Below are 15,219 nucleotides of genomic sequence, written 5' to 3'. Positions count from 1 at the left end.
TCCTCTGTCCCCTCTCTCTGCGCCCCACCCCCATACTTGCTCTGTCTCTCTCAAAAATAAAAACATGAAAAAAAATAAAGTTGTTAAGTACAAAGATAACCAATGAAACAACTTTTTCTAACCAGAGCAATTAGTAAAATAGCAAAGAAAATACATCATGTTAAGAAAAACAAAGAAAACCTAATACATATAATGATTATGCACAATAATAAGTAAATATGAATGGGCTTAACTCAAAAAAAAAAAATTCGGGGGGGTGCATGGATGGCTCAGTTGGTTAAGTTTGCAACTTCAGCTCAGGTCATGATCTCGTGGTCCATGAGTCTGAGCCCACGCTGGGCTCTGTGCTGACAGCTCGGAGCCTGGAGCCTGCTACAGATTGTATGTCTCCCTTTCTGCCTCTCTCCTATTCACACGCTCTCTCAAAAAAAATTTTTTTTTTGGGGCGCCTGGGTGGCGCAGTCGGTTAAGCGTCCGACTTCAGCCAGGTCACGATCTCGCGGTCCGTGAGTTCGAGCCCCGCGTCAGGCTCTGGGCTGATGGCTCAGAGCCTGGAGCCTGTTTCCGATTCTGTGTCTCCCTCTCTCTCTGCCCCTCCCCCGTTCATGCTCTGTCTCTCTCTGTCCCAAAAATAAATAAACGTTGAAAAAAAAAATTAAAAAAAAAAATAAATAAATTTTTTTTTAAAAGAAAAAAAAAAAAGAAAATGTACTGTTGCCTTGCTTTGTGTGTTATTCATATAAAGTCTGTCCTAATTTCCATGTTTTTGAAAGTCACTGTTTTTCCTGGAGGCCCTGAAGATATTTTTTAAACATCTTTAAAATGTAATAGTTTAAAGTAAGATACTTCTTGGGCTGTTCCGTGTCAATTTTCTCTGGTATCTGATAGTACCTTTCAATATGTAGATTCAAGGTTTCTTTTATTGCCAGAGCATTTTCTTGGATTCTAATTTTATGTATTAGTTTTGGTCAGTTGTTTTGATTGATTTTTCTTCAGTCTCCAAGTAGCCTTATGTTAGATCTCTTCTGCTTGTCTTTCATTTCAATCATTTCCTCTATTTTTACTTCTTTAGCTTATTTTCATTCTTTAGGTTTGTTCTTCTCCCCTGATTTAAATGCCCCTTATTACATTTTTATTTGAATTTACTGCCCCTTAGGCACCTTGTAATTTAGTCTTCGTTTCTAAAATAACTTGGACTTTTTCCTTCTATTTCTTTTCTGAGTTCAATCAACACTCCTTACCTCTTGCATCGGGGGGGGGGGGGTGCATCTCCATTCTTAGTTTCTGAATTTTTAAAAGCATTTTTTATTTTTGAGAGACAGGTTGCGAGCAGAGGAGGGGCAGAGAAAGAGGGAGACACAGAATCCAAAGCAGGCTCCAGGATTTGAGCTGTCAGCACAGAGCCCAACACAGGGCTCAAACGCACAAACCACGAGATCATGACTTGAGCTGAAGTCGGAGGCTTAACCTACTGAGCCACCCAGGCACCCCTTCGTTTGTGAATTTCTGGTTCAAGATCTTTTTAAATTATTCTTAAACGCTGTTTGAGGATGTGTAACTCAATATGGAGGATTGTGTTACAGTTTTTTTGTGATCATTAGGAATGTTCATCAGCACTTCAACTCTGACTTAACATTTTCAGCTTTTTACAATTTTATATGGATGTGATTTTTTTAATATTCCCACCCATTTTGTGGACAGGGCTCCTAGATTGAGAGTACACTTTTCTGACAGTTCTCTTTCTCTGTGCAGTTTCATTTTTGGATAGCATTGTTGCAAGAAGGGGTTGATGTGTATTTTCTTATTTTTTTTTTCCCCTGCAAGATCCTCAACATTTTGGTTTTGTTTTTTGGGGTTTTTTTTTTGTTTGTTTCTTTGTTTGTTTAAGTAGAGGATCTTCAAGGGGAAACCCCATCTCTAGGTCTCATTCCCTCCAAGAGGCAATGCTGCTCTGAGGCTTCTGTTCTTAGGCCCAAACTCTTTCAAGAGCTGGTGCTATGATCCAAACATGTGTTCAGTATTTTGCACTTAGTGGTGGAGTTTCTCTTTCTACTGGTAAGGGGGTTACTCTGGGCTTAGCCCAAGACCTCTAAACCACTCTCCTTTTTTCCCCATGGGGTCTTTTCAAATTCCCCCCATCCCTGTTCTAGCACCTGCAGGCTTCCAGCAAGAGGACCTTTAATGGAATTCAGTTTATTTCTCAAATTACAGGTAGTTTGGAAGCATGATATTCTCGGCCTCCTAGTATTGCTGAAGGCACGATCAAGTGTGGTTTTGTTTATTCTCCTTGTTTTTATGTTTGAGGGAGAGGAAAAGATAAGTGGGGAGATTCAAAATTAGGTGGCCTCCATTCTCCTCCAAAACCAGAAATGGGAGAGAGAGATTTCGGTTTTCAACATCAGGTATATTGAGATATAATTTACTTGAATTTTGTCCCTCAATACTTTGTTAATTGGTTAAATAAAATATAACTAAATCCTAAAACCAGCCTGTTACTTAATGGAGAAAAATAGTAAGTATTTCCAAATGAGATAAAGAACAAGGCAAAGATGCCCACTGTCTACTACTATTAAATAATGAATTGGGGGGGGGGCGCTATTAGCCAACAAAATTAGACAAATCGATTATAGAGATAAGATTTGGAAAATTTCTTTGCAAATAACATAGCATGTTAGGGGAACCTCAGAGAATCAATTACAAAACTAAACAAAATAGTAAAAGATTTAGGAAGCAGAACATAAAATAACAACAAAAAAGAATACAAAATTAACAGATAAAAATCAACAGCTTTTATATACCTATACAATAGCCAGTTGGGAGTATAGAATGGTAGACAAAACCCCACTTACAATAAATAGCCACAAAGACAAGAAAAGATTTTCAAACACATTCTAAACTGTAATTTAAAACTACATCAAGCGGTACCTGGCTGGCTCAGTACAGTATGCAACTCTTGATCTTAGGATCATAAGTTTGAGTCCCATGTTGGGCGTAGAGTTTACTTAAAAAATAAATAAAACCACACAAAGATACCATTTTTTTTTAACCTATTAGATCAGTACAAATTAAAAAAGTATGTCAACCATACACAAAAATAAACTCAAAATGGATGAAAGAACTAAATGTGAAACAGGAAACCATCAAAACCCTAGGGGGGAAAACAGGCAACAACCTCTTTGACCTCGGCCGCAGCAACTTCTTACTTGACACATCTCCATAGGCAAGGGAAATAAAAGCAAAAAATCAACTACTGAGACCTCATCAAGATAAAAAAACTTCTGCAAAGCAAAGGAAACAATCAACAAACCTAAAAGGCAACTGATGGAATGGGAGAAGATATTTGCTAATGACCTATCGGATAAACGGTTAGTATCCAAAATCTATAAAAAACTTACCAACTCAACACCAGCAAAATAAATAATCCACTGAGAAAATGGGCAGAAGACATGAATAGACACTTTTTCAAAGAAGACACCAGATGGCCAACATATGAAAAGATGCTCAACATTGCTTATCATCAGGGAAATACAAATCAAAGCCACACTGAGATACCACCTCACGCCAGTCAGAGTGGGTAAAATGAACAAATCAGGAGACTATAGATGCCGGAGAGGATGTGGAGAAACGGGAACCCTCTTGCATTGTTGGTGGGAATGCAAACTGGTGCAGACGCTCTGGAAAACAGTGTGGAGGTTCCTCAAAAAGTTAAAAATAGAACTACCCTACAACCCAGCAATAGCATTACTAGGAATTTATCCAAAGTATACAGGAGTGCTGATGTATAGGGGCACATGTACCCCAGTGTTTACAGCAGCACTATTAACAATAGCCAAATTATGGAAAGAACCCAACTGTCCATCAACTGATGAATAAAGATGTGGTTTATATATACAAGGGAATACTACCCGGCAATGAGAATGAAATCTTGCTATTTGTAACAATGTGGATGGAACTGAAGGGTATTATAAGTGTTATGAAATAAGTGATATGAAATGTCAGTCAGAAAAAGATACCAAGTTTTCACTCATATGTGGAAGTTGAAAAACTTAACAGAAGACCATGGGGGAAGGGAAGGGGAAAAATAGTTTCAAACAGAGAGGGAGGCAAACCATAAGAGACTCTTAAATACCGAGAACAAACTGAGGGTTGGTGGGGGTAGGGGGCCAGGGGGGCAAAGAAAAGGGGTCATGGGCACTGAGGAGGGCACTTGTTGGGATGACTGCTGGGTGTTGTATGTAAGCGATGAATCATGGGAATCTACTCCCAAAGCCAAGAGCACACTGTATACACGGTATGTTAGCCAACTTGACAATAAATTATATTAAAAAAAAAAAAAAAAAAACACGTCAATACATTTTACTGGGGCAGCAGTGGGAAAAGAGGCACAGTCTAGGAACACAAACTAGTACAACCCTCCTGGCTCACAATGTGGCAATACTCAACAAAACTATATTATACGCATTTAACTTTGACCCAGAAATCCCACCACTAGGAATCTACCCCCAAGATATGCCACCAGCAATACAAAAACATACCATGAAGTTATTCACTGTAACTGCTAAATGTTGGAAACAACCTAAGGGCCAATACATAGGACAGGACAGTGAGTGAATAAATTCTGGTGTACACAGACATACACACACACACACACACACACACACACACACACACAAAATGGAGTTCTATAAAAATAATCAGGAAATTCTCTATATGAAGTGGCCTCCAGGATAAATTGTTACATTAAAAAAGCAAAACACTTAAAAACATCTACAGTAGGTCACTGTTAGTATTTTTTAAAATTGTTTCTTAATGTTAATTTCTTTTTGAGAGAGGGAAACAGAGCAGGAGCAGGGGAGGGGCAGAGAAAAAGGGAGACACAGAATCCAAAGCAGACTCCAGGCTCTGAGCGCTCAGCCCAGAAGCCCAACATGGGGCTCAGACTCAAAAGCAGTGAGATCATGATCTGAGCCGAAGTCAGATGCTGAACAGTCTTAACCACAGGTGCCCCAGTATTTTTTTTTTTTTAAAGAGAAATAAAAAAATAGAAATCATGTTGGAAAGGGATGGAAAGAATGGGAAACTAGAAACAGGCAGAGGGGTGCCTGGCTGGCTCAGTCGGTTAAGTGTCCGACTTAGGCTCAGGTCATGATCTCGCGGTTTGTGAGTTCGAGCCCTGCTTCGGGCTCTGTGCTGACAGCTCAGAGCCTGGAGCCTGCTTCAGATTATGTGTCTCCCTCTCTCTCTGCCCCTCCGATGCTCATGCTCTGTCTGTCTCTGTCTCTCAATAATAAATAAATGTTTAAAAAAAGAAAAGAAAAGAAACAGGTAGAGAGATGGGTAGATGGAGCTATACTTTCTGTATAGTTCTGACTTTCAGGACCATGCTAAGATTTCACATACTCAAAAACAAATATAATCAACTAAAAATACAAACAGAAACAAATGAATCTAGCTGTATTTCAAACGAACAACATAACCTCATGGGGAGTGGGGAGGATTAGTCTAAGTAATTTTTAACTAGTTGGGAGGGACTAGAAGCAAAGACACCCCAGTAGCAATGAGTGCAGGATGTACCCAGATCTTGGGTTTCTCAAACCCATTCCCAATATTCAATACTAAACAGAATCAGAGCTCTTTGGAGAAATGGCTGATTCACGGAAGGGGCTGGGAAAGTATAAGAGGAATCTTTAAATATTTTGTTGTGACAAGGAAGTGTTCGGAGAATGAGAAGCATGGATCAAAAGGACACAGGTGACAGCTTGAAGAGGATCCCATTCATCCAACAGGGGCAATATGAATATCTAAATAATGACTTACAGCCCAATGAATTAAGAATCCAAGTCATGTCTCTCTATATTTTACATGTGTGATATACATACATACACACTATGTACCAAAATATACATCCATCCATCTATTCCCTCTGATCAACATAGCCAACACTTGTTTGAAGAAGTGAAGGTTAATGGGAGATGTTTGCCTTTAGAAGGTGTTAACTAAGTGAAGAGAGCAATGAAGGAGATTTCATGGCGACAAAACACATGGAAGCCAGAGTGTATGAACGATGGAGACTGAAGAAGTGACTAGGACAGGGAATGAAGGGGAGCAAAGGATTTAAAGGATCTAGGTTGTTAGCCCGAGGAGTGATGGAAGGCATATGGATAATGAAGTGCAAGTCTCAGAGATAATTTACACCAAACTCATGACTTTCCCCTCCAAACCTGTCCTTTCTATAGTGTTTCCTTTCACCAAATGGCACTGTCATCTGTCCAATTATACAAGCCAAAAACCTACCTAGGATATCTCTGTTATACCAAAGAGCCCTCTCTCATCACCCATATTTAATCCATGACCAAATCTTATTAATCTTATTCCTCTATAACTAGTTTCAAGCTATTGTCATGTCTCATAGGAAGCACAACAGCCTTGTCACAGATCTCTCACATCCAGTCTTGTCCACTAATTAGTTACCTACCCAGGAGTGGAACTGTTTTTTTTTTTTTTAATGTTTGTTTATTTTTGAGAAAGAGAGAGACAGAGACAGAGCACGAGTGGGGAAGGGGCAGAGAGAGGGAGACAGAATCCAAAGCAGGCTCCAGGCTCTGAGCTGTCAGCACAGAGCCTGACATGGGGCTCGAACCCAAAAACTGAGATCCTATGACCCGAGCTGAAGTCAGAAGCTTAACCGACTGAGCCCCCCAGGCGCCCCAAGAGTGGGACAGATCTTGAAACAATCACAAATCTCATCCTGTCACCCTCTTCCAGAAAATCTGCCATTGTTCTTTGTGTAAAAACTAAATCTCATCTCCCCAGCATGTTCTCCACGCCTTTCTTCCCCTCCCCTCAGGGTGTTAGAGCAACCTGGCCTTCCTTCAGTTCCTCCAGAATATCATTATTCCTCTTGCTTTAATGCCTTAACACACAATCCTCCTTTGGCCTGGAATGTTCTTCACCCTTTCTCACCTAGTAAAGCCATACTTTCCTTTTACATCTCAAGCTTAATTTTCACTCTTAAGAAAGCTTTCTTTAATTCCTCCAGATTAAACTCCATTATTTGTTTTCATAGCACCTGTAATTTTTCTTCTTAGTACTAATCAGAAATTATAAAAATATTTGTGAGTATCTGATTATAAGTCTTGCCCTTGTTAGACTGTAATTCCTATTAATTATTTAGGGACCATGCATGTTTTATTATTCACTAGCACAGTACTTAGTAGAAAATAAAACGATGAATAGACAGGGCATAAATACTGAAGAAATTTATATATCTATACAATATATAAACCATATTATATTGTCTAAATAGAATATCTATATTAATCTACAAAGACAATTGCCAAGTAACAATGCCTCCCATTTTTTCAGTGTCAATAACCTTAAAGTATGGAGATTTTTCTCAAGCTATTTTGCTTTTTATGTTAATTGTACACAATAAAAATAGAATGTCAAAGATTCTTCACTTTATGAATATTTTGAGAGCACAGGGATCAAAACACTCCATTTAAAATAAATTATAGAAGGAAAGGAAGAGACGGAGAAGGAAGGAGGAGAGAAGAGAGGGAGGAAGGGAGGGAAAGACAAGCTGTATAAAAAGAATAACTGCTTCTAAAATATCAGTAATAAAATAACTTCAAAAACTCACTTTGAAATCTTCAAAGGTCTTGTTTTTCAGAGATATAGATATACAGAATTGTACTAGATTATAATTATATACAGTAATATGTACAACATTGTATTTTATACACTATATACTAGAGTGTATAGTTAATCATAAACATTGTAATAACCTACTTAAATGGAAGATTGAAAACGGTTGAGTTTTACAGGTTACAAAATTGTAGATGGAGACGTTTTGAGATCTAAAAGACAAGCATGACACTTTACTGGGCAAGAAAGGATAACATTATTCCAAGCAGAATGAATGCTAAGTGTCAGGGCCTTAAGGCAAGAGAAACAGGGACACTGAGGAACCCGGGAGGCCAGAACACCCTGAGGGGAGAGAAGGGTGTGGAGAAGCAGGATTTTAGGTCTCATACTGAGAGATGCAACCATGATGTGAAAAGATCAAAATCACTGAACACTAAAGCACAAAGCCAAAGCATTTGAAATTTTTTTTTAGAATTTCAAAAACTGACCCTGCATTACCCTGCATCTCTCCTGAAACATCCTAAACTGACCAATATTTTCATATTTTAACTATTTTAATGTTTTTATTTTATTTTTGAGACAGAGACAGAGCATGAACAGGGGAGGGCCAGAGACAGAGGGAGACACAGAATCTGAAACAGGCTCCAGGTTCTGAGCCGTCAGCACAGAGCCCGAGGTGGGGCTCGAACCCAGGAACTGTGAGATCATGACCTGAGCCGAAGCCGGACGCTTAACCGACTGCGCCACCCAGGAGCCCCTTACTTTAACTATTTTAAAAACAGAATAATATAGGTACTGCTGCAAAACGAAAATAGAGTGTGCAGACACGAGTTAACATGGCATGCCTGCCTGGTATTCTTCCAAGGTCTGCTTATAAGGCTGGCCCTTGCCTGGATTTCAGGAGGGTTCCTGAGATTCTCAGGATGGAGAAGAGTGTCTCACTATGCCTAAACTGTTGGTACAAATAATATGGTTTATGCTGAACCCTTGCTTTCCTTCTGGGACTCTAGAATCTTCATACATGCCACCAGGCAGAAGCTGCCTATTTGGCCAGCCCCCAGTAAAAACCCCGATTGCTGAGTCTTTAATAGGAGTCCCTGGTAACATCTCAAATGTGCTCTAACAACTCTTTGCTGGGAATTAAGTGGTCTTGTAGGACTCCACTAGGAGTGGAGGTCTTGTGTTTGGTCTCCCCTGGACTTAGCCTCTCATGAGCACCTTTTCCTTTGCTGCCTCCACTCTGTATCCTTTAGCTGTTAATAAATTACAACAGTGAGTTCTCCTGAAGAATTACCGAACCCAGGGAAGGTCTGGGGAACTCTGATACACAATCAAATTACATACTGACTCATAGAAAGGTTTAGTTTCATTATGAAATTAGAACTGCATTCTTCTAATTTTTAATAAAGTATAAAACAGAAAAATAGCATCTCCTCCATAGTGAGAATGCAAGCATTTACCTGCTGGTACTCTGGTGTTTATGTTAATTCTGATTTAATTATACATTAGCATACACCTAGGAGTCACATTTTAAAATATGTCAAATATTAGGGAATATAGTTTCCCTATAGGGAAAATAGTTTCTCTAATAAATGTTTTCTTATAAAACAAGAGTACTTGTCCTCAATAGCCATTGGGCTACATGTGGATATTATATAATAACATGCCATTAAGGTACCCAGCATAAAAGGCAAAAACATGTTTATAAACTCTCAAGTAGAAACAGAAAAAAAACAGAAACAAAAACCACCTAAGGTACCTGTCAGTCTAATGTAAACATGTGCTGAATTACTATGGATTAATTACAAGCTTAGGGCAGTTCCATTCTTAAATCTTTGAAGATAAGAGCCATTCATTACTATTAAATATCTTTTTACTTTAGACTCTGGCATTTATAATGTCTCATGCTATTAGGAAAATGATGCTGGTCACCGTTACAAACTTGATTTTAAAAGCTGTTTTAGAGCAGAAGGAACTGGGTCCTAATTTGGACTCCTTTCAGGCTGTTTTTGAATTAATAAGCACTTCCCTCACTTAGCTGAGCATTTCTTGCTTACTGATAAAATGAACTGAATACTCCATGGAATTTAAAATAGGCTGCTGAATGTCACTTCAAGAACTATTAGCATTGCTGCAAACATGTTCAGAAACAGAGCAGATAGTAACGAGACAAGACACATCGCTGTAAGAAAGCATATTACTTTAGTGACAGCTTATTGAACTTTCAGGTGATAATTTCTGGGTATGCCTGCTTTTGTGAATATGAATTGAATATATCTTTTCAGCAATATAAAAACATTTCTAAGTTGCTGGCATTTTCATAAAGTAGCATATTATTGAACACGTCCTTGAAATTACATTGTTGGGACCACTTCAAGTATTTTACTTTTCACAAGTATATGTGGATGCAAAACTAGTGTTTATTTTTTGTCACGATGTGCTATAAAAATGATGCTTCCAGTAAACTGGTAAAAAGGTTACAAGGATCCATTCCAAGAAGTCTGAATTTGCTTCGGGTGGGGAATTAACCAATTAAGTTACCAAATACAGTCTTTTAGGGATGGTCTTAAGGATGGAAACAGTTCACTGGGATTCTTAACCCAGATCTGCAGCGCCTTTCTAAAACACAAATCTTACTGTCATCCTCTTATTAAACCAACAAACCAACAAACCAAAAGCAACCTCAAACACCTCAGTATCTTCACTGGAAGACAAAGTCCAAGCTATCCATTCTTAGTAACAAGACCCTTCACAACTGTCTGCACCTAATGTACCTTCCTCTCCTTTTGTCTTTCCCAGGAGCCCCTACAATCTTGCCCCACTGAACTATCATTTACCTCTCCCCAAGAAACCTACTTTTCCATGTCTCCCTGCTTGTCTATCTGTTGCTTCCTCCTGCTCCTTTTTCATTTGCAGCTGTACGCCTGCGTGCTCATTTTTCAAGTTCCAGCCTGTCTCCTCCTGAGAAATCTTTTCCAATGCTTCCAGGCAAAGTGAGTTACGCCTTTCCTCAGGTTCCATAATGCTTTTTATTCAACTCTGTTGCATATTTCCTCAGTTAGCAGAGTACCCTGCACATACTACATGCTCAATAAATATATTTATTTATAGGAGTTTGGCCAAGACACACAGGCACCCCAAACTAGTAGATAACGAGGCGCTCTTATTTCTTAAATCAATACAGATGAAATTTTGAAAACATAAATTAGTTCCCAGGAATACTGGAGTTCTTGATAAATCTCAGTGACTGGCAATTTCAAGATACAATATATTACAATTTGTAAGCATCGGAGGTTTTACTTGCACTGAAGATTTTAACCTATCAGTCCCTTTTTTTTTTTTAATCACTCCCTTTTTAAAACCAAGATATCTTTCAATTCTGTGCATGTATACTCTATTCTGATTTTTACTCTAAGATCATTGACCCTCTCTCCTTTTTAATCACTCCAAGTGTGAAGCTTCCATTAATTTAAGCCTAATTAAATGGAACCTTTAATTAGTTTCATTCACCCCATATGCTCTCTTTTTCAGAAAAAAGTAAACAAGAGGAAAAAGATCTGAAAAAATTTCAGTTCTAAAGCAAATACTAAGTATAATCTCTTACATCTTTAGAATTTATAATACCATAAAAGAGGATTTCCTAGTGTGCTTTGGAAAACATTAACCTTTATAAGTCATTTTTTAATAAAATAGGGTCAAAGAAAAGGTATCTGCTATAATATTTTGCATTCCACTGTATGCATTTGAAATGAAAGGAAGTCGAATCACATTTTCTAATAAGAACTTTTATCTTTATATCTTAGTGCGGAGAGTGTAAGATTAGAAACACAAGTTTCATTTGTTCATAGAACAAATTTCGGTTCAGTCTAAATATACAAGACAAACTTTTAAAAATACTTGATCATAAAAGAGTAAATCATGACCTAACCTCAGAGAAGAAACATAGATTAAGTCTGGTTCTCGAGGAAGGCAAACCATTATCTTTAAGCATAACTCTTCACGAAAAAGTGCATGGAGTCCTTAAATCATAGATTAGAAATTACTTCTGCAATCGTTGAAGTCGTGCCAAATGTTCCTTCTCCTATAAGCAAATGAGTCAGCCACTACTCCAGTGCCCACGCCGGGACAGTCTGTTAGAAACCAATTAAAGGGCAGGTACCTTTATCAGAGTATGTGTGCTCTAATGCATGAAGATCAGGCAGTAGATGAATGCAGTTTATGCAGCAGTAGGTGAAGAAATCAAGGATGACTACTTTTCCACGCAGATCCTTGTAGACAGAAATAGGCTCTTCAGTGTTCAGCCATTCTAATCCTGAAATTTACAAAATAAATTACGATAAAAAGAAAAGGCAAAGATAATTTATCTAAAACTTTCCATTAAAACATAAACCATTATTATTTCAAGGAGGGGATAAGGCAGTGGGGCAAGATGGGAAAGACGCTATTATGGGGCAATATGCAAACGTAGTAAGAAAAAGCTACTAAATTCTTTCAGAAATAAAATAGTCTGTGTGTGAAAGAAAACAAGATCAACGCATGTAGGTAAAAACAAGAGTCAATATCAAATATTACGAGGACCTAAGTACACAATCAGGTTCAAAGGAGATTTTAGAAAGAAGCTCAATCTTAAGAACAGCAAGACAGGACTAAATTCAAAAAGGAACAAAGTGTTAAAATACAAAGATAAACATACAAAATGTCTAATTTCCTAAGAACTAAAATGCTCTGGATTTGAAGGAGGCCTTAACCACAAAATATTTCAAATGCAAAGTTAAGCAAAATACACTATCACAGATTTCATGGAGGCAGTATTAACACTGATGAAGAACGGGTTTGCCTCCCTCCAAAGAAAAATGGAATCTCATTAATCTGTACTTTTTAAAATCAGAATATATAATTGCTTGAGTAGGACTTACAATTTTGTTAATAATTAAAAGATTTTGTTAAATATTAAAAGCACAGCTAACCAATTTAGAAAAACAAAGATAATGAGTTTGTGGTTTATAAGTAAATGCAGCCACTAAAACCGTTAATTGTACCTCGGAGCAGGTATCTGGAAATATTTTATAGAAATTGAAAGCCAAAGTTAGGTGGAAGAAGTGTATAATAACAGCTAACGCCTGATAGCAGTAACCAGAGTTACTCAATTTAAACAAAATTCTAAAAAAAAAAAAAAAAATTGAAATCAAACCAGTATTTCTGCTTTAATAGTCCAACTTAGTGAGGTTTTAGGTGAGAGTGAGCTCTTAATTACGCATTTTTATAAAGTGTTAATTGCATACCAGATCAAGTAATCATATAAAACCTCAAACTAATGTATATTTCATATCTTAATGGCAAAATATTTATGAATCTGTCTTTTAAATTTATTTTCTGTAGTCGAGTGACTTAGATTGGGGGGTAAGGAAACTATTATTAAATATCTGTTATTTTCTTACCATGCTTAATCAATTTTACAGTAACAATGAATATAATTTTTAAAAGCTGCCAACATTTGGGACACCTGGGTGGCTCAGTCAGTTGAGCTTTGAACTCTTGTTTTCGCTCAGGTCATGATCTCACCATTGGTGAGTTCGAGCCTCACATCAGGCTCTGTGGGGACAGTGCAGAACTGTTTGGGATTCTCTCTCTCTGCCCCTTATCCACGTGGTGTCTCTGTCCCTCTCAAATTTTAAAATAAGCTGCCAACATTTATTGAGATCTCCTATGAACTAAGAACTTTAGATATATTACCTCTAACCCACATAATTAACCTGAAAGGTAAATACTAGGTTTATTTTATAAGGTAGTAAAGTAAGGCTTGGAGAAATCAAGTAACTTGCTCAAAGTCATGCAGCTAACAAATGAAATAACTAGGACTTAACCCCAAATCTGTCTGAATCCATCCATTACACCACAGTTTCCCATAAACACTTACGTCTTTTAAGAAATGAACAAAGCATACTGTTTGCGTTAGGTTTATGACTTCTCGATTATAGTTCACTGATAAAGAAACCAAAGAAAAACTCTTACCTAATACTCTGAGCTCAATAATCAGCTCCAGCAGAAAATCTGATTACGTCAAATACGAAGCCTGAATATTTTGTTATATTATTTATGAATCACGAAGGTCAAATCTCATGGTAATAAAATACACCCAGTGTAACTATAAACAAGACTAGAAAACAAAAACATTGCCCCCAAACCTCACTGGTGACTAGTTTGTAACACTGTACTATGTAATTTCTTACAAAGTTTTTTTAATAAACATGCACATATGTATATAATCTCTTTAATTTCTTTGATGGGTTAAGCAGTCACGCACCCAATTCTCTTGTAATAATTCCACAATATTTCAAATCCAGCCTAGGATTAGCAACAGGAAAAAAAAAATTTTTTTTTGAAGCTAGGAGCAAAAGGCTTGGAAAGACACGTGAGACTCTGTTGTCAGAGGCGAGGTTCCGATATACCTCCCAGGAGATACTGAACCCTGCCATATCCAACCGATTAACTATACATGTGGTTTCAGTGTCATGCCAGGAGACACGCCAACACCAACAAAACAATGCCAGTCCCAACCAAAGAAGGGAAAGTACGGTTTCGTTTATCATAGCAAGATGTGCTTCCCAAATAGCACTACTGCGGGTATCAGTTCCCTGGTGTTCCAAGCACTCAAAGAACTGGGATTCACACCCTGTTGACTGGCCATAATTGATTCAGATTTTAAGAATGACAAATGTTACGACTTTGAACGGAGAAGTGTGGCACAGCTAAGATACTTGCCAACCCGGGGTCTGCAGAGTCTGACTTTGGCGGTTATTATTAGCTGTGAAGCCTTAAGGAAGTTACTTAGCCTTCCCGTGCCTCAGTTTCCTCAACTATAAAATAAGTCTGTTAAGAAGCCTCGGCGGGTTGTAGAGAAGGTTAATTAGTCCCCTGAAGTGTTCACAACGGTGGGTGGCACAGACGTGCTAAGTGTCAGGATGATGCACAGAGGATGGCAATGACGACGCTGGGCAACCAGACTGCAACGACAGGGTGGCATGGACATTTCAATCGTCGCCAACCGGGCCCACGAAGCATTCGTGGAATGTCTAAGTTAACACAAGGCCCGGGCAAGGGCTCGGGACACAGTGACGAAAGTGCACGTCCCCGCGCTCCAGAAAACCACCCTCTCCCGCCGCTTCCGGCTCGGGAAAAGCGGCACAGCGGGAGAAGCGGCACAGCGGGCGATCCGCCCCCGCGCGGCCGCACTACCCTGCCTCGCCCCCCGCTGCAGGGGAGGGCGCAGTCCCCGAGGAAGGGGAGGTTCCGGGAGGGGTCCCCACCCCGAAGCCTGCCCCTCACCTTCCGGAAACTCGGGCACTGACAAGTCCTGTTCCCAGCCGTCCACCTTCTGCAGATACTGGTAGACCAAGCTGTCCTTCTCCTCCTGGGTGACGGCGTCGAGCAGGGCGTACTCCAGAGATGTCTGAGCCGGGAGCAGGCCCGCGAGGCTGGAGCCCCGGGCGCCGGGGGCCGCCATGTTCTCTCCGGACAGTCCAGAGGCGGCAGCCGGGCCCGCGGGAGGGTCTCGTGCAGGGAGAGAGGAAG

At 39.0% G+C, this 15,219-nt stretch overlaps 1 protein-coding gene across 1 annotated transcript in view; it reads right to left on the bottom strand.

Moving 5' to 3' along the window:
• The window catches only part of NHLRC2 (NHL repeat containing 2), a 59,346-nt gene extending 44,174 nt beyond the window's left edge, over positions 1–15,172 (bottom strand). Inside the window, exons 1-2 of the mRNA XM_043597601.1 lie at positions 14,974–15,172; positions 11,807–11,959 (exon numbers count right to left, since the gene is read on the bottom strand). Coding sequence (XP_043453536.1) covers positions 11,807–11,959; positions 14,974–15,151 — 331 coding nt within the window. The 5' untranslated portion in view covers positions 15,152–15,172. The remainder of the gene's footprint in view (positions 1–11,806; positions 11,960–14,973) is intronic.
• Between the last annotated feature and the right edge of the window lie 47 nt (positions 15,173–15,219).

This window comes from Prionailurus bengalensis, chromosome D2, assembly GCF_016509475.1.
Source record: "Prionailurus bengalensis isolate Pbe53 chromosome D2, Fcat_Pben_1.1_paternal_pri, whole genome shotgun sequence".
NCBI classification, from domain to species: Eukaryota; Metazoa; Chordata; class Mammalia; order Carnivora; family Felidae; genus Prionailurus; species Prionailurus bengalensis.
This window is presented reverse-complemented; position numbering and strand designations above follow the sequence as displayed.